This window comes from Rhamphochromis longiceps, linkage group LG1 (genome assembly GCF_057381845.1).
Source record: "Rhamphochromis longiceps isolate RC_006_pf linkage group LG1, R_longiceps_female_GT1.1, whole genome shotgun sequence".
Lineage (NCBI taxonomy): Eukaryota > Metazoa > Chordata > Actinopteri > Cichliformes > Cichlidae > Rhamphochromis > Rhamphochromis longiceps.
The window spans coordinates 35482041-35506488 of NC_140557.1; the positions used below are offsets into that span (position 1 = coordinate 35482041).

A 24448-nucleotide genomic window follows, 5' to 3' on the forward strand; every position below is an offset into this window, starting at 1 on the left:
TGATACGTACTGTGCTTCAACGTAATATTACCCTACTGTGTATAAGGACTATAAATGGCACCTGTTAAGAGACGTGGTTACAAGAGGATTTCAAACTCCAGGCTGTCAGTCACACAGTAGAAGTTGGGAACAGAGCAGCTGTGAAATCTGTCTTTGTTACTATGCTCAGCGTCTTTTAGTTTACATTTTGACTGCACAATTGTGAGCTTTTTGTTATGCACAAAAACAACATTGTTTTCTTTTATTTATGGAGCATTATTATTTAATAAATGCTCATAATTTATTTTTGAGTAAATCTTATGTACATCTATGCTCTATGTTAATAAAAGTGCCTGTGTGACATCTGGGACACAGCTTTGACTAAGAACTCTCTTTTTGTTCTTACTTTATGGCTTTTAAAAAAAATATCGAGATATATATCTTATATCGCCGTCCAGGTAAAAAATATCGAGATATGAATTTTGGGTCATATCGCCCAGCCCTATGATGAACTCTGCATTATTAAGTGATAAGAACAAATAATCTGATGTTCTGTAATCATTATGACACTATAATTTGAGATACAATAAATAAAATAAGTTTTTGTACAAAGTATCGGTGTCGGATCAGTATCGTCGATACCACCCTGAATAGTACTTGGTATCGGATCGGAAAGGAAATCAGTGGTATCGCACATCACTAGAGCAAACCTGGAAAAGCGTCAGCTCAAGAGATTATTGTCATTGCTGTGGATCTTTACCTGATACACTGACTTGGTGAGTAAATGTTTACTCTTATTCAAACTGATTTTGTGGCTTCTCTTAGTTTAGCACCAGGTTTACAATCTTGCTAGCTAGTTAGTGTTAGCCTAGCGTTGCTGCTGCCGCTGGGCTCATGTTACTTAAAAATTAACACCACAGCCTTAAAAACCTTACATAAAACTATGTCGGTGAAATTTTCTGTTGATTGTTTGAAATAAAAAAGTGAGTTAAGAGCCCAGACAAAATTCTTCGGGAGGTGCAGCCTTTAGGGGTGGGGTGTGGGGGGTATTTTCAATCCATAGCCCTAACTAACTAACTAACTAATTATATATATCATGTTTAACCTGAGTAGCAAAAGACCGCAGGGGGTTTGAAAACAATAAGCCAGGAGTTAGTTGTGCTCGCAGACTGTTATCAAGCCTTGACCTCCCGGTCAGCTATCGCGCTGGTGGATAACAGAGCTCTCCGAAAACGTGGAAGTACTTTTGCAAATATGTGATATTTTGATAAATTAAGTAGATATTTGAGCATTACACAGCTACATTCTCGGCTAAAAATATCTTACACTGTATAACCCAATAAGTTAATTTTACTCAAAACTTTTGGTGAAACTGATTACATAAAATATTTTAAGTAACTAAAACTTAAAAATAAAAGTTAAATAAACACACTTTATTTATTAGCTTTAGATAAATATTTTTAAGTACCATTGATAAATGTTTTTATGTTATATCCACATTTTTGGTTTAGTACTCTCTACTTGATATTTTGAGTTTCAAGTACAAATCTAGCTCAAGTAACTTTAAGGAATTAATTTTTAGTTTCAAAATGTTAACCATTTTAAGCTAATACAACTCAAAAATTTTAAATACAAATGCTTGTAATATCCAAATCTACTGTGTTTTGAATTTGATTTAAAAAAAAAAAAAAAAGTGCCCAAAATAATTACACTTGTAAAAACATAAGACAGAAAATATAAATTCAAGTTACAGATTTATTGAGTTACTTTGACACAAAAAGCCCAAAGACATAAATCCACCACATTTTATAGGGAATAATGTCAGAAATTTTGGCACAAGGTTACAATATTAGAAATAAAGAATTTCACAACATGTTTTAAGAGTATTCAAATTTGATTAACACATGAGTATGGCCTTTTTATTAAAAAAACAAACAAAAGGAAAAGAAAATCCTGCATTATTAGGTGGGAAAACCGAATGAAAGTAATAGTATAGTGCAGCTAATACACTGAAATATAATTGGTAACCTTTTTAATATGCCAGTACTGTGGTTATGCAAAATGCACATTTGTAGAGTGCAATCACAGTCTCAACAACAAAGCAATAAAATTTTAAATAGAAAAATACTTCTTTAGAGACATAAACAAAGTGTTATAAACCTCCTTAGCGCCTTATGTCAGTTATGAGTAGTTCAGGAGGAACGTTCCTTAAGTGACATTCAAGATCCCACCTCGAAGCCAGAAATGAGATTGTCCTTCATTTTCTCTATAGATTTACAGTTATCTGACTAAAAACACAATCAAAATCAACTAAAACACAAGTGATGATGGGGGGAAAAAAAATAAATAAAAATAATAAAATCACCCCTTTTACTTTGGATGTGGCTTTTAGATAATGAAGTATGAAACAGAGTCTGCAAAGATTTCTTTATTCTATTCTCTCTTTTTATAAAAAACTTATCCAGACTTGGAAACATGATAAACTGAATTACTTGCTTTAACAGGCACTTGAGGGCTGTGTAGGAATCCTGGACATTATTCTGCTGCCAAAAGATCATTTTTAAGACTCAGCACTTTGGGCTTCAACTTCCCACCCTTCAGACCCATCAAAACTTTCTGAATAAAGTCAAAAATGTTGGCCAAACATTTTGGGTAGCTTAGGTGCAGGACGTCAGTCAGTCCAAATATTACTAGAAATGCATCAGCCAGGGTGGTGAAAACAGTGATCATGTTACCCTCGACCAAAACTGCAGTCTTCTCAGGGCAGAAGAATGTTGCATCGCTGGAATTGGCTCTGATCAGGAGGAGTCCAAGTGGCACTTCACTAATATCTGGTCTATCAGAATGCATCATCTACAGAAAACAAAATTACTACATGTTAGTGCATTCCTATTTCTCTTAGTTTCATCTATACAAGTCACATTTCTGGATTATTACTAGCTCAGAAATCAATTGTTTGAACAACAAAAAAGCCACAACACACCAAGATTTGAGAAAACAAACTGACAAAAATAGTACTTTTAGTAAAGCAAAGTCATACCTCTTCGTAGCAATAACAACAGAAAGTCAATAGGAGTTATATATTTTTCATTTGTACAGTGATGTATGGTTGGGCTAGGAACATTATAGAAGGTCTACGCACATTAAAAACATGTAGTGTTTCCATTATGTGACATGGACACTGTTGTAGACAGATCCAAGCATGGAGATGCTTCTCAAACTCTCAAAGTGTCATAATGTTTTGAGAAATCTAAACAAGGATGCTACTAAGATATTGTTCACAACTTTGTCCAAAACTTGCATCCCATGTTTTGATGAAGGTAGAGGTGTCTTCGTACAAATAGGCAGAGAGGGCATGAAGCACACCAGCACTTTGGGCATGGATATCAGCTTGTTCCTACATCACAAGAAAATTTTTATTTTAAATTATTGGCTAACCTAGTCAAGAATGGTAATTAAAATTGAAAAATTGATCAAATCAAATGAAGCTCAAAAAACAAGACAAAAACTCACTAACCTGGAGATTATAGCTTCTGAAGAGCTGAGACAGGACATCAGACACGTTCCCTGTGCAAACAGCTTTCTTTCTGAATAAGCTCTGGAGCCGGGGAGCATGTTGGTCCAGCACAGCATAAAAGTGGTTCTTCAGGTGGAGGTTTGTAATCCTGTGGAATTCTGCACAGATCTGAACACACAGGATACATTTGTGTTTACAAGTTTCAATTAGTCTATAAATCTTTGCAAAATACATCAAAATCCTTACACTCCAAAGGCATAATTTGTTCAGACAGGCCAGATAACAGGGGTTGATATAAAATACATCTTGTTAGATACATCTATATACATTCTTACCTGGGACTGGGATTTCAGAGTAGGCCAGCAATCCAGGATCTGACCTACTGGTAGGTCATCATTGATGATCTCTTTGCATTGCAAGGCCAAAGTTGTGAGCATCAGCTTTGTAATCAGGATTCTTTTCACTTTTCTCGACTTCATCTACAATCTGTAGTCTTAGCTGGTCAAGGTAAACAGCATCTTCACCCCTGAAAATTTACTTCTGCCCTGGCATGGACATAACAGTAAAACACAGAAGACAAGACAGACTACACAGAGAACAGAAAAGACACATAACCAAGGAGACACAGATGAAACATAACCAGCCCAGAACTCAACTAAACCTTAACTAATAATAACAACAATACAAGAACTTCACCTCATTTCAATATAACATAAGAAAGCAAAACTACAAAATAAACTCAAAATGCTGGTTCACAGACCCAGCCCCTGACAGATAAAAAACTAAGTCTTTCACTAATGAACACTGGGCATCAGAATAAAATAAAACGAAAAAATAACTGTTTGGTAAATATATTATTGATGGATTCACCCTTAAGCTAACCTAAAATAGACCAGGCACAACAATTTTACAGTTCAGAAGATTCTACATTTCAACTTGGTATACATAACTATTTGCAATGTAAACCAAGTTCTACCGCGTAATTATGTAATGATTATTCACTGCTTTTGTAAGTATGTCCTGTGCCTACAATTTTGCTGCCCCAGTTTTAATATATACAACTCCAGAGAACTAAACGTAAGTTTTAAGTTCCACCAGTTAGCAAATGGGCTAGCCAATATCAATATCCACGTATGCGCTAAGTGTGAAGCAGCGCAGCAGTGCATATTGATTCAACAATTTAACCACAAGGCAGTTTATAATCTGCAAATCCAGAAATGCCTTCTAAAGACTTCTTTTAAAATAGTAAGAGATTAGAAAAGTTATTAACACATTATTAGTCCCAGGGACTAATAATGTGTTATACTAAATATGAGCGTATTAGCATAATTCATGCAAACACTTTGGGGCCAAGCCGACATGGATAAAACGACGCATGCATGTAATTCTTAAATGCCTGCTAGAGTTGTACATTTATGACGATAAAAACCCATATTACAACGGAGAACTATAGTTTCAGAAAAAATAAAACTTACCACAAAGCGCTCCTGAAGATGCCGCGAAGGCGGTAAATGCAGCTAGCCAAGTGCAGAGGGTTAGCTGTTCCAGTTCAAAAGTCCGTAACATACCATAGCATGCCCTCCTTTATCCAGCGTCAAAGGCAATGCCGCAAAAAAACCCGTTGACAAATGTTTTTATTTCTGTTCGGATATTAACGTTCCACAAGTTTCTTTCGGGGTAATGAGCGGGCATTCGCACTCGAAGCGAGGAATCCAAGATGGTTGCCAGCACTTCATAAAGAAACAGGTGGCGCACGTAGGTACGTACGTAGGCACGTAAGTGACGTCAGTGTTAAAACTCAAATTATTTGAGCGCAATGCTAGAAACTAATCAATATATTCAAGTACTGATAACTTGAAAAAACAAAATTGTTCAAACTACTCAAAAAAATAAAGGTGTATGAACTTATAACAGGTTTTTAAGTAGTTGGAACTCATTTCATTTATCAAACTATTACTATTCGGTCTTACAGTGTAAAAGGTTATATTGTGACCCAGAAAGGGTAGTCTGGGGAAAAGGAGGATCGCATTTGTCGGAGCCTGTGCATACTTGTAAGCGTGGCAATGGCAGAGGAGCGTGGCTAAAAAACGTATTACTTTTTCTGGGTCACAAAATAAACTTTTAAGATATTTTCAGGCTCGAATGTAGCTGTGTAAAGTTCAAATATCTTCTCGAGTTATCAAGACATCACATATTTGCAAAAATGCGCCGAAGTTTTCAGAGACGTCCATTTTTTTCATGCTTTGTGGCAGCTTTTGAACATCTGTGACATCTATTAATGTCAAATCTAGCCTTTATTTAACAACATAAGCAAACTCTATGTAACAATGATTGCACAGCCATTAAGGATCAAATCAGTTTCTGAAAAATGTTCTGTTTTTTTTCTCCCTCTGCTTGCTTCTTACTGTCTTTGAGGCTCGGGACCAGCACTCCTGTTGTTGGACAGAAAGACATCAACTCAGTGGTAAGTATTTTGGTTTTCCAATATATTAGCAACTGTCAGTGACATTTATATTAATCAGGCTGAACTTTCATCATACTTTAGATCAGCCTGTTTTACTTATTGTTTTTTTTTTTGTGCTTTGGTTTGAGGAAGTTGTTTCTTTACTGATCTTTTCCTGTCTTCTGTTATTAGACTTGAGATATGACTGCACTATGCTGTTGCTGGTGACTCCAGTTAATTCTACAAGACATGCTGTGTAAGTAAACAAACAACAACAGTCTGCATTTCTTGAAAGATCACATCCCCCAAACTTAGTTTAGAGGGTCTACACTGTATATAGTGAAGTCTGCAAGTTTTCTAACAACAAAATTTGTTTTGTGCCCAAATCATTTTGTACATCATTAGAATGAAAGTTATTGGCCATGTTTGCATAGCCCTTTTTAAAATGATGCTTTCATGACATTATTGTATGTTGGGTGGTGGTCACGGCTATCCAGACTGACAATTGGGACATTGTCACCTCTTTGATTGGGAGGAAGCTTGAGATTGTCTAAATTGGAGTCTGTTCTATACCAAATGCAGAAAAAAATGTTTTAAGAAAGCAATTAAGTTCATGTTCCAAAAAATATGATTGTTTGCTTGCAGGACACCAGGAGAGATGAGTCCTCGGTCACAGATGGTGTGGTCAGTGAAGATGGTCGCCTGCCGGTTCAAGCTCATTGCATCTCCAACCCACATCCACTGCCACTGTATTTAAGGGAAGTTAAAGACTTTCTTCTGCACCTACATTTGGATCACCTCGATCCATGATAGTCATTCAGGCAGTAATGCCTGGACTGGAAACAAGCCATCCTTAAAACATTACAACATTCCAGCTCCTGTGTTGGAATGAAAAACAAATGTGTTGTTTAAATCAGAGATTGCACTTGTGACAGAACAATAAATATTTTATTTTGATTATATAAGTAAGTACAAAACAAACTTGTGGTAGACCTAAACTTATTATTCAGAATAATTACATCTGAGACTTAAGATTATAACATTATAACAGTGATGGCAATATTAATTGTTTGTTGTTCAGCAGAACAGTGTCCAGTATGTTGGCTGTTATACTTTGTTGTGTTTGAAAATAAAAGTTGGGCTGATTTTAACATCATTACAAAAAGTGTTGTTAATTATTTTTAATCATATTCAGGTTACCACAAATTGTTTTTTCATTTAGTTGAACTTGAAATGTTTGTCAGTAAGTAAACAATTAGTATTGTACAGTCAGAAATATCAAGTTATTCTTAATACTGCAGACTTGCAATGTATAAGTTGTCCTAACATTCATCTTAAGTAAGCTTTACTTAGTTTTTTTGAGGCAACGAGTTTCCTTAACTTTTTTGAGTTCTGGGAACTAACAAGGCTGTACAGTGTACTCAAAATGAGTAAGTTGCCCTAACTTGGTCATCTTAAGTAAACTTGATCCAATTTTCTCGAGTTCTGGGAACAAATGAGCTTGTACAGTGTACTCAAAATAAATAAGTTGTCCTAATTTAGTCATTTTTAGCTAAGCTTTACTCAATTTTTTTGAGGCAACGAGTTTCCTCAATTTTTTGGAGTTCTGGGAACTAATTAGATTTTACAGTGCACCTTACAAAATTTGCAACCTTACAATTCATTTACATCTCCCTAAATGAAAGGTAAGTATAAAATGGGCTGTTCTTCTATAGTGTTCTCTGCTCAAAGTCTGAACATGAATACAAGTCCAATCTTCACAATCATTCAAGTACTCTTTCAGGTGCTCCACTGTGTTGATTAGCCAGTCTGACACTTTCTTGGTTAGCAGTAAATTTAATGAGATTCTTTAGTAAAACTTACACTGTGAGAGCAGTGAGAGTGAACTGTTGTGGGCTGAATAGCTAAATAATAACTCATTACAACGCTCAGCAAAAGTGATCGGATCAGTATCCTCACACTGTTTCTGTGTATTCATTGGATAAATGATTCTTTCATAAATTGTTGGTTGTATCTGTTTATTTTACGCTGTAAAAACTGTTTCACGTCTGTTAAACTCTGAGTAGAAAATTTGCTTAGAAAGCCAAATAAATGCTGATGTCAGCGGGTTTCAGCACTACAATAACAAGGCCTAACCATAATTGGAAAAACAAAGTGCCAAGCAGTTAAGTAGATTAGAGTTTGACCACATTTTGTCTGCCTGAGCACTGGCCACAATCACGAGAAGACTGGGGGTGCAGGGGGGGCACAATTAGCTCAAAAGATTAAAAGAGCAGTGAAGACACACTTCTTGAGGGCATCTTTAGCCATATGGTGGCTACTCTCTTCATCCTTAGCCAACACACTGTTGACCTTTGTAAGATTTACCATTTAATTAGTCTTCTGATGTCAGTGATCTGCTGCTTTTCCGCGTGGATTCCCCCAATTACACACTGATTAGTTATGTTGAGACGGACTCTGTAAATGTTAACAGCATCCACATCTGCCTGCCTTCATGCACAATAATGAAATGCCTGGAAACCTAAGTTTGAATTTTATGTCTGCTCTCTTCTTTCTATCCTGATCTTTTTGGTAAATTGGGGAAATGCTATGATGAATCAGTTACTGTGTTCCTTCCTCTTCAGCGAATTCTTAATTATTTAATGGTGTATTTAATTAATTCATTATGGCAGTCCTGGCGTTCCATAGTAGAAGGATGTACACATTGTATGTACAATAATGCACTAAGCAGCATATATATTTTCTTGCACTTGAATATATCAATACATTTGAATTAAGATGTTTTTATCAGACATTTTAGGCTGGTCAGTTTATTGGTCCTGTTTCAAATAAACCAATATTCACTATGTTATAAAATGGGCATATCTTTTGACTTTATAGCTAAATTAACCCTGTAACCAAAGTTTGCTCTAATTTGACTGGCCAAAAACATCCAGTACCAAAAATCTTCTCCCTGCATGCATATTCTACATATTCATATACATTTTAGGCAGGTGTGAAAAAATGCTGTAAACAAAGAATGCTTTCAGAAATATAAATGATTGTTTATTGGCCCTAGATGTATTCTGCAGCAGGACAATGACCCCAAACATACAGCCAATGTCATTAACAACTATCTTTAGCGTAAAGAAGAACAAGAAGTACTGGAAGTGAGCCCTGATCTCAACATCATCGTGTCTGTCCGGGATTACATGAAGAGACAGAAGGATGTGAGGAAGCCTACATCCACAGAAGATCTGTGATTGGTTCTTGTTTGAAACAATCTACCAGTGGAGTTCCTTCAAAAACTGTGTGCAAGTGTACCTAAGAACTGATGCTGTTTTGAAGGCAAAGGGTGGACACACCAAATATTGATTTGATTAAGACTTTGCTTTTGTTCATTCACTGCATTTTGTTGATTGATGAAAATAAGTGATTAACACTTCCATTTTTGAAAGCATTCTTTGTTTACAGCATTTTTCTCACCTGCCTAAAACGTTTGCACAGTACTGTATGTGTATTTATAGGCAATATAATATCCATCGCTTATTACCATTTCATTGGAAAATTTTAGGAAGTTAAAAAGCTTGAAAAGCAGCAATTTCACCAGTAGGTGCTCAAATGACCGCCTCATATGTGACTTGCTTCAGATTCATAAATAATGCAGCTTTAATCTACACAGAACGTGCTGGTGGTTCCTTTAAATAGCTTATGAGCTTGGAAGTATGTAAGTGGCTGCATTATTGCTTTATTATTTATTGAAACTCCGGTATAGAAGGTTGGGATTGGTATAATTACCAAAATGGATTAAGAACGCTGGAGTTAAAAATTTTGAGATATTTGGGTTTATAAAATGGCTGTGGTACTTTTTTGTTGCAGATCTTATCAAGCACTACTTCACCTTCATTTCACAACCAGTAATTAGCCTTTACTTTGCCTATCGGTATTGTTACTTGGCTGACTGTAATCACTGCGCACGGCATATGAAAAAAAAACAAAACAGATTTATTATATGTCGCACAAGCCACTTGGATTTTTACTTGAGTCTACATAATACTTCTGTTGTAGAAATTTGTAATTACAGTTCTCTGCTATTTTATTCAGGATTTTGTGGAAGAGATGAGAACATGTTAACATCGGGTAAGGTCATCCAGTAAAAATTATAATTGTTTGTCATAACTGCTCCTACATCTACCCTCCAGGTAAGAAAACAATCAGCTCAAAGCAGGCAGATTGTCATGCTCTTAGTAGGCCTCAGCATGCCTAACTTGGTTTAGTCCAAAGGTCAATTGTAGGAATATTTGCTGCCATTCTCTACTTTTCCACTTATTTCAAGATCATTCTGAAAACTACGAGACATGGTTCAAACCCATGTTTGAAAAGCACATAAGCATACAAATGCAAAACTACAAGCACTATTACAGTTTTTCTCCATTGGTTTGGCTCATTTCTTGAAACAGAAATTACATTCTCAAAACTCTAAGATCATTTGGCAAAACACTCTTACAGTTTAGCACAACACTATAGCTCACCTGCAAAAGCTCATATCTCTTCCAAAACTGTTCACTCAGGCTTCAATCTAAATCCCTTTCTCATTTAAACAGTCAGTGTCTCCAAAATGGCAAAGATCCTTCTCAATAGTTTTGGCTCATTTCTCGACACAGATCGGACATTCTCATCATTCTTGGTGCTTTTGTCAAAATAAACCTGGATGGTTGATCACAACAACATGGTCCACCTGCAAAAGCTCATATCTCTCCTAAAACAGTTCACTCATGTGTCAAAACTACATTTCTTTCTAATCTGAATAGTCAGTGCCCCCAAAATGCATCGTCCCTTTGGCATTGTGTGAGTACTGCCATACAAAATGTTTAGATGTTTTGTCACTATGGCAGAGGACCAACAATATACAACAGAAAAAAGTAGCCTCCAAGGTTTGACATCACAGATTGCACTCTCACTACCAAGGAAATTATAACCATTTTTTATTCACAGGCAAAGAAAGTTTCATACATATGTAAAAAGAAAATGTACATTACAGTAGTAAATTGTATGAACACAAAATCAAAAAACAAGGACTTATTCAGTGGTCGCTGTACTCATTCTCCTGCTCTTGTCCACTGTCTTCACCCTCCTGATTATTTACACGCTGTTGTCCGTCTGGCCACAGATTCTCGTCCACATCACAGCGGATACTTTCTCTTGCGATGCAACGAGGAAAAAAAACGGCGTGCATGCCGCAACCATCCCCTGCATTGATCTCCTGTAATGTCGTCACACGCTGTGGCCATAGCATGGAGCAGGGACGGCTGATCCTGAGCATGATGCTCATACACTCTCCACCTCCAAGCAGAGAAAAACTCCTCTGTCGGATTGAGGAAAGAAGAGTAAAGTGGTAGGAACCCCATGACCATCATGGGATGCGTTGCAAACCAGCCCCTATGGTGGAAATTGACATTGTCCCACACAATTACATAAATGGGTAGGTGAGGCCCTATGAGACCTCTCTCATTTTCAGGGATAAAATTGGTATATAGGCGATCCAAGAAGATGAGGAGCTTGTGTGTGTTGTATGGGCCAAGACTGGGGATGTGAGTGGCCACACCATTCTCAGAAATGGCAGCACACATAGTTATATTGCCCCCTCGCTGACCTGGGACATCCACTGTGGCCCGGTGGCCAATAATATTACGGCCACGTTTTCGGCCCTTGGCCAGGTTGAAGCCTGCTTCATCCACGAACACCAGGATGTAAGGGGTCTCATGTCCTTCCAATGACATTATTCTCTAAAATAGAGTAAAGAACATAAAATCAGTCATACAGAAGAGTCATATACTACAGTTAGACAATTACATGCTCTCCCCCACAGGTTCAATATACTACAGGCTACTACTCCAGTGGTTCTAAACTAGTGATAGGCCTATGAGGAAGTACTGCAGGGGTATTTGATAGAAAGGGGAGTGGGAAATACTGATGACTTACTGAGATGTTACAGTAAAACCTACAGTATTAGATAGATTTGATTGGGGGACAACAAAATAAGGATTGTAATGAGAATTGTATCATACAGTAAACTGCAGTTTTCTGTTGAAATTGTTGAAGTCAGATGAAGCAAATACTGATTCTGAAATCAGGTAAAGGAGGTATTGAAACCAAATAAGTGAACTACTGCTTACTGTGATTACAGGTACAGTATGTACCTGTAATGTAACTGACCAGTATGTAACTGACTTACATTTACATACTGGTAGCGCAGCTCCTTTACTCTGTCAGAGTTCCTCTCAAATGGTACCCTGTAGATTTGTTTCATTGTCATCTGATGCTTCTTCAAAACCCAGTCTATTGTGGAGATGCTTATTGTGTTTATGTTCTGGAATATATGATTGTCCTGAAGGATGGCATCACGGATATGCCTCAATGTGATGGCATCATTTGCCATCACCATGTTACAAATCTCTCTTTCCTGTTGTTCAATGAGAAGTTTTCCTCTGCCACCCACGCGAGGTTGTCGTCCAATCCTACACAAAGAACAGAATACAGTAAGTTATCAGTGTAATTGTATTATTGTTTTACTCACAGTAACTTCACCACAATCCTAATGCAACATTGCACAGTGACTGGAATACTACTCTAAACTGTATAAATTATGTAATTCCATAGTTTACAGTAATTTGTTCAATATATTTCTTGTCATATTTAGTATCAAAACATTCCACTAGTCCTCTCCACCTGCTAGTATAGACCTACTACTGTAGGCAGATGCACACAAAATCTCTACAGTAAGTTATACATTTTTTGCCTCACGCATAGTGCCCTGTCCTATACAACATATAATTCCATCATAGATTAAATAGAGTACATACCTGTTTTCCCTGAGAAAGGTTTGGATGATGGAGGACACTGTAGAGCGAGGCACATTAGGCTGCACTCGACGACCTGCCTCTGCCATTGTGAGGCCATGGTTTATGACATGGTCTATAATTGTGGCCCGAATTTCATTCGGGACAGCACAGTGTCTTCGCGCACCTCGGCCTCTTCCCCCTATTCCTCCACCACACATTCTCAGTCCTCCTCTTCTTCTTCTTCTTCCTCCTCTTCCTTGAGGAAGAACTTCCCCTTGTCAGTTTGCTTGGCCTTGTCTATCCATGTTCAGAGATCGGACTGGCTCTGGTCAAGCTCTATATATTAGGGGTGCAACGATATTCGTATCGATATTGAACCGTTCGATACAGTGCTTTCGGTTCGGTACGCATATGTATCGAACAATACAACATTTGTAATTTATTTTATCAATTTTCCTTCTGACGATGCTGTCTGTGTTGAGCGCTCAGTGAATCTGTGTTCGACTACTCCGCCTAGGCTGCACTGTCCAGCGCAGATCCACTGAGCGCTCAACACAGACAGCATAGTCAGAAGGAAGAGCGCAGGGCACCTCCCCCACCCTCATTCAGTTCTGGCGTTTGGAATTATTTTGGTTTTCATGTGACGTATGACCCTGAAGGTAAGCGAGTCATGGACTAAAGTAAAACAGTATGTTGGATGTGCCATGCAATGCTCAATTACATTGGTGTGAACTAGTGTGCTAGCGCAGTTAGCTCGTTAACGTGTTGGCCGTCTAGCCCCATGCACGGAGCGATCGGCGGTAGCTCGTTAACGGAGATTTGCCGTGTTGTGGCGTTAAGGTCATTTCAACGAGATTAACCTGAAAGCACTAGTGGGAACACGACGAATATGACTGCACATTTACGCCGACATCATCCTAGTGCAAAGACAAGTGGAAGCAGACAAAAAAAAGCAAGCATGCTACTAACTTTAGCCGAGTCATTTAGACAGCTGTTAGCACATGATTCTCCTTATGCTGCTGAGAATATAGCCCAGAAGAAGCGGATAGTATAGCTTTTATTTTGGAAAGAGCCATTTCTCTGTAATAAACTCTCTTTTCCAAAGATGAGTGATTCCTCAATCAGATACAGGGCTCGCAATATCGCTAGCCCGACGTCCTGGAGCTAGCGATTTTTTCAGTCGGGCTACCAAAATCTATCTCTTCCCTGCCCGTCGGGCTATTGTAGGAAAAATATATGTCAATGCTTTTGCATTCTTTCAGAAATGTAGCTGGGTAATTATGTCATTGGCATCGGTGAGCCACTGTCAATATGTGACATATTGAAGTCGCGTTTGAATTTGCGCTTGTTTTTTTGCTTTCACTTTGCAATCGTGCGAACTGTGTATAGAGAGCGACAGCACTGATCTGTGAGTGATGATAATTTGTGCACCAATTCCTCTGACATCGTCTTATTAATCGTTAGCTTACTATGCAAACATGACAAGTGAAATCTCCCGCAGCAAGCTTAAACATGTGAGAGGTTGATCGCGCAGAGAATCGCTGAGCTTATGTGAGTGAGTGTGTAAAAGCATTTCAGTTCTGCTGAGCCAAATAAGACAGGTCAGGGTGAAGAAGTGACAGCCAAAGAAAAGCTTACCACAAAACGAAGAAGTTATGACAAATCAGACTATAAGGCAAAAAGAAAGTGCAGCTTTATGGTTTCATGGACAAAAGAATTTCTGTGGCTGCAATATGACGAGCTAAATAACCAGGGCTGCACATAAGTGGTCTGCAGGTGCGCATTCGCTGTCAAAATAAAAAACACGCACAAGGGTTAGGGTTAAATTTAAAAACTGTACTTTTGAGTTAAAATATATATTTATAATTTTAATAAATGACAAATTAAAAATGCATGAACATTTTTTTGTATCGAAAAAATATCGAACCGTGACACCAAAGTATCGAACCGAACCGAACCGTGAATTTTGTGTATCGTTGCACCCCTACTATATATCTGTGTTTGGCAGCACACAATCATGGAAAACACCTGTGTGTGACACTCCCCCTTCGTTAGTCTAGTTTCACCTGACTGTCAATGACTGTCATCAATTTATCAAATATTCATGGTATTATGTTCTTGACCAATTTTGACAATTGAACAAACAGTTGTGCATGCGAGTACTTATACAATGAAATCATGCTGACATTTTTTGGAGGGAATGATAATTAGACTGAGAATCAACTAATCAGTTTAGATCTACGAGATCTATTCATTTGGAAAATGTGCTAAATGTGGGCTAACTGTATAACTGTAGGCTACCTGTACTTAATCATTTGCAAAGATGCACTGAGACAATTGAGACATGTACTAAGGCATTTGCCATTTGATAAAATGAATGAGAAATGCCATTCTGTTGTGAACATTTACCAAGAGGTTTGGAGGTTTGTCCATGTTATTTTGAGAATGTAATTTCTGTTTCAAGAAATGAGCCAAACCAATCAAGAAAAACTGTAACTGCTGAAAAACAAATCACGTGTTCCTTTGTCAGCATTTTATCACCAAATTAAACTACTAATAGGGTTTACCCATTTATTAATTTAGAAACAATCAAAGTGAAATAATCTTTTTTTTTTAAAAAAGGGAAGAATAAAACATGAAAGGAATTAACAGGCATTTTAAAGTCATCCACTGCTTTTGTTCTCTTTATCAAAAACATCCGCTTTGTATAAAAGCGATCCCTGCTGTGGGAGAGCGACGGTGTGGAGCTGCAGATCAGATCTATTTAGAAGACAGCATCAAGTTGAGTGGCTGAAGCCTGCTAGCCAGGCCAAATACAGCAGTATAGCTGTTTACATAATAGTAATAAGCTACAGTACACAGTGACACCATCAAGTTTTAGGAGGAGACTTGCTTACATGAGCAGGCCATAGATTATGCCAAGACAAATCGATTAGCATGGGAGCAGTCTAATATTAGGATTCAACGTATGATTAGAGAAGCCGTGTTATGTAATGACAATAATGAGTCTCTGTTATACTTCAATACACAGACGAACATCCACTGGCCTCAAACTGACAAAACGTCCTTTATCTGTCCCGCAAAATGTCTCTTTTGTTTTTGAGATAGATAGATAGATAGATAGATAGATAGATAGATAGATAGATAGATAGATAGATAGATAGATAGATAGATAGATAGATAGATAGATAGATAGATAGATCGATCGATCTAAGGGGGGGGGGGGTTATTCACTTGAATAAAAACTGCTTAATTAATTCACGCTTACCTGTGTTTCAGTATATGCATGTATAAATCTTACAGTAAATACACACAGTCTCTGTGTGTATTTACTGTGTTTTTGTTTCTTTGGTTCCCAATTCCTTCTTTAACATCAAGAGTTGGGCAAACTTAACACACTGGTACATCTCAGGTCCCTGCAGGCTCTAATCTAGATTACATATTGTGACGTCATCATGTTACCCTGCAACATGAAATTTGAGCACTACTGTAACTATTACACTTTATAAAAGCATTGCATCAGTTCACAGACAACAGCATTAAAATACAAACAAACGGTTGCATTTGCATGTACGTGTCATACAATATTTATTATATGGCATAAACAGACAGTGTTCATTGGTTCTGTTGTGAGTCCATCTTTGAGAACGAGTCCGTTATTACATCTGTTGTTCGCACATTACAATAGACTCTGGATTACATCACTACACTGACACTCAGTAACCTGCCTGGCCTCAGCAGGTCACACAAATGAAAGACGCACACACACGTGTACATACACACACACACACAGAAGTGTTACCATGGATCACTAAAGGGAACTCAAGGAGGAGGGTAGATTGGCCGTGTGTGCGAGGGGGTTGGGTGTTAAATCTGATCTGGCCAGTGCTGACGATGGCAGTCTGGCTGCGCCCTTACATCGGCCACATCAGTGTGTGTGTGTGTGTGTGTGTGTGTGTGTGTGTGTGTGTGTGTGTGTGTGTGTGTGTGTGTGTTATATAACAGCATGATAAAGCTGCCTTTGGGATCTGACTGTGGCTGCTGAGCCTCTTACCTGTGTGTCATATGGAAAGCTCTGGCAGCAATCTTTATCTTCCACATCAATCATCTCAGTGGATCCTGAATTGACCACATTAAGCCTGTCACTGTTACTGTGTTTCTCTCTCTCTCGCTTCACTCTCAGTGTGTGTGCGTGTGTGTGTGTGTCTCAGGGGTGCCACCAGGAATTTGGGTTCCCATGAAAAAAAAAAAAAAAGACTTTGGGCCACTCCACTTTAATATTGCAAACCGTGATAAAATAATACAACACTGTTATATGGATAATATTCTGCTTCGATACAGAGATTTTTTTAATTTGGGGAAAGTTGTATTGTTGAAACCATGTTTTACATTTCAATATTCTGAATGATGACATCATTAGGGGTTCATTTGGTTTTTTTGCTTTGTTTTTTTGTTTTTTCATTTTTTCATTGATTGGTACCTAACAATTAAATATACATCAGCTTTACGGCTGAAACTAAATCTAAATTCTCTATAAAGTGGTGTAATACTAATATTTTTTACTCCTTACATATTTTCTAATAATATTAAATATTGGCAAATAGAACTTAAATAATCCTTTCAATATTAATTTTGAAACAAATTATAGCCAGCTGAACTGTGTCTCTGTCCTGAGGCCTGGTGGAACTCAAGTAGGTTTTAATCAGTTATAGTTTACTAAAAGGTCTCATCACCTGCAACAGTCAAAATATACAAAGAACATACTTCTCCAAAGGTGTTGTATATGTGGGTTATAATTATAATATATTATTAGTATTATTACAAATAAAATAGTGTGTAGAAAAAGATAACTTTCCCAAGGGGCCTCCTGAAATAAGACATTTCTTTGACATCAAAGAACTTGCCTGCTTCTTCAGATATCAGTGTGGCTGGTTCAGTGTCAGGAGTGTGGGCATGGGGTGATGGGACTGGGACAGCTAAGCCTGAGCAAGAAGTTTGCTCTGTTTGGCCTGGCAGCTGATACGTGATTTAGTATCCATATATACACAAACGGTCCGCCTCTGTATTGTTTAAAGCAGGGGTCTCAAACTTGCAGCCCAGGGACAACTTGCAGCCCAAGTCACCCCTACTTGTATGTTGACGTGAAGAAATATAATGCAATTTGGCCCTTGAAGTTACTTTTTTGTTAGGGAGGATTTGTTTGTTGTTGAGTGCAATGTTAAAATAAGTTCTTTAAATATGTGTACACTTATGTCTGCATTTTTATTTGGTTAAATATGAACAAAACTATAGCAGAGGTTATATTCAAATGAAGACCACAACAGTCTTTAAAACCCTGCAAGCAGGAACAACCAAATCTGATACTACGAGTCATGGTGCCAGTTATTTATCACACACCTGTTGAGCAAGCAGACTGTGACCCTGAAATGATTCTATTCCCTCCTAATCCACATACAGTATGTCTTACACACTTACAAACAAATGAGAAAGAACAATACAGTATCCACATCTGAACCAAAGTGTAAAACAGTGAAATGTGGATTATTAAATATTAGGTCTCTCTCCTCCAAGCCTCTGTTAGTACATGACTTAATAATTGATCAACAAATCGATTTACTCTGCCTTACAGAAGCCTGGTTGCAGCAGGATGATTATGCTAGTTTAAATGAATCAACACCCCCGAGTCATTCTAACTACCAGAAATCTGGAAGCACAAGCCGAGGGGGCGGTGTGGCAGCAATTTTTCACACCAGCCTATTAATTAATGAAAGACCAAGACAGACTTTTAATTCATTTGAAAGCCTGATGCTTAACATTGTTCACCCCAGCTGTGAAACTCAGAAACCAGTCTTACTTGTTATCATCTATCGTGTTGCACCTTAATTTGTTTTCATATAATTGCGTGGAATGAGTCTTAAGTTGAATTTTTTAATAGGCAAAAAATACTTAAATAAGTAAATGTTAATTTTTTTCTTTTTTTCTTTTTTTTGCTGATCCAAAAATTGATCCGATCCATGAATTAAAACCATGATCTGAATCGAACCAAGAGATTTTTGATCCGTTGCACCACTAATAACCAGTCTCTAGCCACATGGGTAAAATGCGATTATTTGAAAGGGTGATGTCACTGTATTTAAGTATGGTGGGGGGAACATGGTGGCTTCCACAAACCGGCGCCTGCTCCTAAATGTTTTTAATGGATTAATTACAAGTTTATGAGAATGTTTATGAGATAGATTTATGAATCTATCCTTTTCTTCTGTTAAATAATCTAAAAAAAATTACTGACAGTACCTTTAATATTGTGCTGATATCACTCCAGTTTGTCACAATTGCTATTTATTCACTAAATGGAGAAAGACATCCTGTAAATACAACAAATATTTTTTTAGTCAACCTAACACAGTTTTGGGTTTGGATTATTGTTTAAATGGCATTTTAAGCCATTTGTCATATCACACTAGGGAACAAAATACACAGTGCTGTATAGTATACTGTATATGTACAGAGGCCCATATGGGTATTTATGAAAGGGAGGCACAGACAGTTTTTTATTTGAAAGACCTTTCCGATCCCGGTTAAATAGATAATAAAATTGCAAAGTAACAACACTGGAGGCTGAAATTATACCACATATATTTGTTTTATGGACAGCTGTGGAACATGCTCTGCATATTACCCTGCAAAATATTTGTCTCATTTAAACTAGAGATCGACCGATCCGATATTACGTATCGGTATCGGTCCGATACTGACCTAAATTACTGGATCGGATATCGGAGAAAAATAAAAAAATGTAATCCGATCCATTAAATATCACGAAAGCACCTCACAAAACTTGCAACACGCCGTAACTCGCCTCAGAACGTTAGCACGTCGGAGCAGTATGCATCACGTGATAGAGCGGCTGTGGCATGCGGGACCTGTCGGTGGTCTGGATAGCATGTGGAGCTTCGCTAGCAACCCGGCATTTCATCTCCGACAAAGTTATCCCCGAGAGAAGTAAAGCAAGTGTGTAAGTCCATCTCTGAATGTTTTTAAAGCATTCCTGCGTTAAGCTTAACAACCGATATATGGAGCAACTGCCTCTTCTTGCTGCTACTTCAATCAGTCCGTCGCGAGTCCGTCTCTCTTGTTTGTTTTTGGCCCACTTTGCACCAGAAAGAGGAAACCAGCGGATAAACAACAGCAGCACGTTTAAGCTTGATAAGCTGTTGTTAGAATTTATTTAATATTACTTTCTACACCAGGATCTTTTTCTACGTAGCTGACGCTGGTAACTGTGCAAGGGCGGATATAGCAAAGTTTAGTCAGGGAGGCCGATAGGGCATTAACAGGGAAAAGGGGGCACAAAGACATACTTTTCTTTCTTATTCTCATTTAAAATGTCTAGCTTTTAATAAATAATTATCTGACACCCAAAGTTTTAATTTGATGCAAAATGAATAGAAGTCAATTACTGTATATAGTAACTATTAAGTCTAATATATATGATCAGTATGATCAGTATTGCTGAACTATGAAATATTTTTTTTTGCATACCGTTATAACAGAATAGCTTTAGTGTAGTTGTTGTTTTAAACTTGAGTATGAACTTATACAAAATGCAGCAAGATATTTAAAAAAAACAGTTTTGTTGAAACACACTATATCGGATTCATATCGGTATCGGCAGATATCCAAATTTATGATATCGGTATCGGACATAAAAAAGTGGTATCGTGCCATCTCTAATTTAAACCAACTGCAATCCTCTTCCAACTGTAACAGCCCCAACCTCAAGGATAATTATAAAGTTATAGTGAAGTTTCAGGCAGTGTGAAGATTTATTTATTTTTTTTGTCTCTTGTACGCCTTGAATGTGAACAGTTTTAAGTTAAATAAAAACAACAAAACACACACATAAAACACAACTACCCACAGCCATTCACTGCTAAGGGTTTGTAGATCTCCTAAACAAACCCTGAGCTGTATCAAGAGGCTCAGCCGAGGTCCAATCTGACATTTATCTCTCGGGCCATTCTGCTGATGGCTGCACGACATCGCTTTAGGAAGCAGCTGTTTACTGTCAGAGATCTAGGTCAGGACAGAGACGCAGAGCTGGACACTGCTAGCAGACTATATGGCCTCTCGTGCATCTGTAATGGCCTCTAAAGGATACAGGAGGGGGGTGGACGTGGTCACATCAGAGGAGCGGCAGATATTGGAGTACATGATAAAGTAAAAACATTCAGTCAAAGGCCAATAAACAATGAAAACTTAAAATCATCCAGTTCTAACAAAGCGCATTATAAAAGTAAAGAAAAAAGCTTACAACCAGTCAGAAAAGGGCAAAATCTACTGTACGTGCTTTCAGTCAAGTCCTCAGCTGATGCCATTTTTCCATTCAATAAGAAATTGAAAGAAATAATTTTATGATGGCACAATATTATCCTTCCAAATGATAATTAAACCTACTCAGAACACCAGAGCTAATTGCTGTTAAAAGGTATATAAATTTAATTTATTATTTCCAATTATAAGATTAAACTTTTATTGTATTTACAGTGTTGTTAGTGAAGTATTTGATATCTTGGGCACTGAAATTCCTGTTACAGTTAAATTGAGAATCAGCTTAAGAAGATTTGAATAATCCTTGTCTTTTTTTCTTTTTTTTTTCTTTTTTTTTTTTGCCTGTCACGTTTGGCTCTTTTGCCATCAGAATTATTGTCTAAAGGCAAAGAAAGATGCCCAACGGATTTACTTTACCAAATTGACCATCCCAGCCTTGCCGTAATGGTCCATTTGATTCACCTTTTATTGTTTATTTTATTTTCACTTGCTGAATACGGGACAGACTTGACTGGGGAAAGAAGGGGAGAAAGAAAGAGGGAAAGAGAAACAGCTGAGAAGAGGGACGGGGGAGAAGGGCAAAAAACAAAAACCAACAGAATGGGCAGAAGAAAAAAAAAAGAAAAAAATGCATATATCGATCACCTGGATCACCTGTTGAGAAAGAAAAAAAGAGAACAAGCAGAAGAGAACAAGAGTAATAGAATAAACAACATCACAATGATATATGGGAATATGACAGTATTCCCATATAAGGATTGAATAATCCTTGTCAATGTCATCTATGATCAAAGAGTAGGATTACAAGTTCCAGGTATTTACTTATTTACTATGAAGTACTGCGTGAGATATTATAGCATCTCACTCACAAATTGACCTGAATATAGATATGTATGCAAAAATTATTTTTTTTTAAAAACTAGAGATGGCACGATACCACTTTTTTATGTCCGATACCGATATCATAAATTTGGATATCTGCCGATACTGATACGAATAGTGTGTTTTTTAATCAATAAAACTGTTTTTTTATTATCTTGCTGCCTTTTGTATAAGTTCATACTCAAGTTTAAATAAACAACAACACTAAAGCTATTCTGTTATACCTGTATGTAAAAAATACACTGCACCCAAAATATTTCATAGTTCAGCAATACTGATCAAACTAATAACCTTAAACCTACTCCATCCTTCCTATTCTGGTATTTTAAAGAGTACTTAGCAGAAATATTAAGCAACCTAACTAATAGGGTTGCAAACTCCCAGCAAAAAAAATAGGGAACCACCCTCCACCTCATGATGCTTAATCGATGTAATCAACTTTAATTTGATGCAGTGTGGGGGAAAAAATGCACAGAAATAAATTATTTTTCAAGAATAATTAAATAGATTCAACGTCTTTCTTCAACAGAATTGCAGACTGCACAGATGGTATCTTCCCAAAGGAAAAAGTACTAGCTTACTAGGGTTTATTAGACTTAATAGTCACTATATACAGTAATGGACTTCTATTCATTTTACATCAGATTAAAACTTTGGGTATAAGATTCAGATAATTATTTATTTAAAAATGAGAATAAGAAAGAAAAGTATGTCTTTGTGCCCCCTTTTTCCATGTTAATGCCCTATCGGCAGTGTTGGGAAGGTTACTTTTAAAATGTATTCCATTACAGATTACAGAATACATGCCCCAAAATGTATTCTGTAACGTATTCCGTTACGTTACTCAATGAGAGTAATGTATTCTGAATACTTTGGATTACTTAATATATTATCATGCTTTTTACAACTACGTGAATGTACTATTGCTGTGATTTATTACTGTTACTGAAGGTCCGCGGCTCCGAACTGGACCTCTGACTAATACGGCGGATTCTGTGTCGGGCTCGTAGCCGAAAAATAGCTTTACTTTGTTGTGTCGGTCAACTTTGCTTGCGAGAGACAAAGAGAGGCGTTGAAAGGCTGCTCCAATGGAACTTATTGTTTCGGAGGAAAATACGAACACAGTGTACAGTCAAGTCTTAATAGCTTACTTACAACTGGGCTCGTCAGGCACTCTTCTTGGCTGCAGTGGTTATTATTATATTTACATGCTTCCAGCTCCCATTTTTGCTCGATGACAGCTCATACTTTTCCACTCGCCTTTTTCTCCCTTCTCGCGCTCACAGACACATAACGGGTATGGCACTCCATTCTCCCTGCAGCACGGACTACACTGCCCATGATGCTACATTCTTGAGCTATACCTGTAGCATTCTGCCTATTAGCTTAGCACAACAACAAAAAGGCGCTCTCTCACCCAGGAAACCCGCAGAGAGAGAGCGTCACCCTGTAACCATGGCAACCGCAACGCTGCCACCTGTAACAACAGAACGTAGCTGTCAAACAAAACCCAAACAGTCCTGACCCGCGACAATATGAAACCGGAAAGTACTGCCGTGTAATCCATTTATTTCAACAAAGTAACTGTATTCTAAATACCACCTTTTTAAACAGTAACTGTAACGGAATACAGTTACTCATATTTTGTATTTTAAATACGTAACGGCGGTACATGTATTCCGTTACTCCCCAACACTGCCTATCGGCCCCCCTGGCTAAACTTTGCTATATCCGCCCCTGCACAGTTACCAACCGTCAGCTACGTAGAAAAGGATCCTGGTGTAGAAAGAAATATTAAATAAATTCTAACAACAGCTTATCAAGGTTAAACATGCTGCTGTTGTTTAGCCGCTGGTTTCCTCTTTCTGGTGCAAAGTGGGCCAAAAACAAACAAGAGAGACGGACTCGCGACAGAAAAGCTGATCAGCTGATCATTAATCAGTTTCATGATTGAAGTAGCAGCAGGAGAGGGAGCGAGAGAGACAGTCAGAGGCAGTCGCTCCATATATCGGTTGTTAAGCTTAATGCTTTACAAACATTCAGAGATGAACTTACACACTTGCTTTACTTCTCTCTGGGATAACTTCCTCGGAGATTAAATGCTGGTTTGGTAGCAAGGCTACAAATACACACAGCCCACGTGATGCATACTGCTGCGACGTGCTACGGTTATGAGCCGAGTTATGCCATGTCACAAGTTTTGTGAGGTGCTTTTTTGATATTTAATGGATCGGATTACATTTTTTATTTCTCTCCAATATCCGATCCAGCAATTTACGTCAGTATCGGACCAACACGTAATATCGGATCGGTCCATCTCTAAAAAAAACCTAAAACTTGCATCTTCAAAACACATGAGTAATTATTTATGCTCCTATCAGCAGTGTTTTTTTTCCAATAATTTTAAAAACAAAATGTTGAAAGTGATTCAATAAATAATCTGTCATTTTCCATTAAAGTCATTTTTAATGTCAG

General features: G+C 37.5%; 1 protein-coding gene and 1 long non-coding RNA gene across 3 annotated transcripts; one reads left to right on the forward strand and one right to left on the reverse strand.

The window, feature by feature from the left end:
• The first annotated feature begins 681 nt into the window (after positions 1 to 681).
• LOC146679091 (uncharacterized) lies at positions 682 to 6883 on the forward strand. Its single transcript, XR_014912553.1, has 3 exons — positions 682 to 755; positions 5912 to 5960; positions 6585 to 6883. It is a non-coding gene; the product is annotated as an uncharacterized LOC146679091 (long non-coding RNA).
• LOC146679092 (uncharacterized) lies at positions 2353 to 5212 on the reverse strand. Of its 2 annotated transcripts, XM_085412457.1 has the most exons (5): positions 4972 to 5212; positions 3832 to 4082; positions 3497 to 3664; positions 3281 to 3376; positions 2353 to 2832 (listed from the first exon to the last, which is right to left on the reverse strand). In XM_085412457.1, the coding sequence occupies exons 2-5, from the start codon at positions 3973 to 3975 to the stop codon at positions 2515 to 2517; spliced, it is 726 nt and encodes a 241-aa protein (XP_085268583.1). In that variant the 5' UTR covers positions 3976 to 4082; positions 4972 to 5212; the 3' UTR covers positions 2353 to 2514. The 2 variants fall into 2 exon arrangements, with proteins under 2 accessions (XP_085268583.1, XP_085268593.1); XM_085412467.1 differs by lacking the exon at positions 4972 to 5212 and having other exon boundaries at positions 3832 to 4552.
• Positions 6884 to 24448: the final 17565 nt, after the last annotated feature.

Bases quoted from the DNA above. Each gene is read 5' to 3' on its own strand.
- LOC146679092 (XM_085412457.1), bottom strand. From the start codon at position 3,975: ATGAAGTCGAGAAAAGTGAAAAGAATCCTGATTACAAAGCTGATGCTC. The intron at 3,377-3,496 runs GTTAGTGAGTTT...CTTGTGATGTAG, and splicing joins TCAGAAGCTATAATCTCCAG to GAACAAGCTGATATCCATGC. The intron at 2,833-3,280 runs GCAAGTTTTGGA...TGTTTTCTGTAG, and splicing joins CCTTCATCAAAACATGGGAT to ATGATGCATTCTGATAGACC.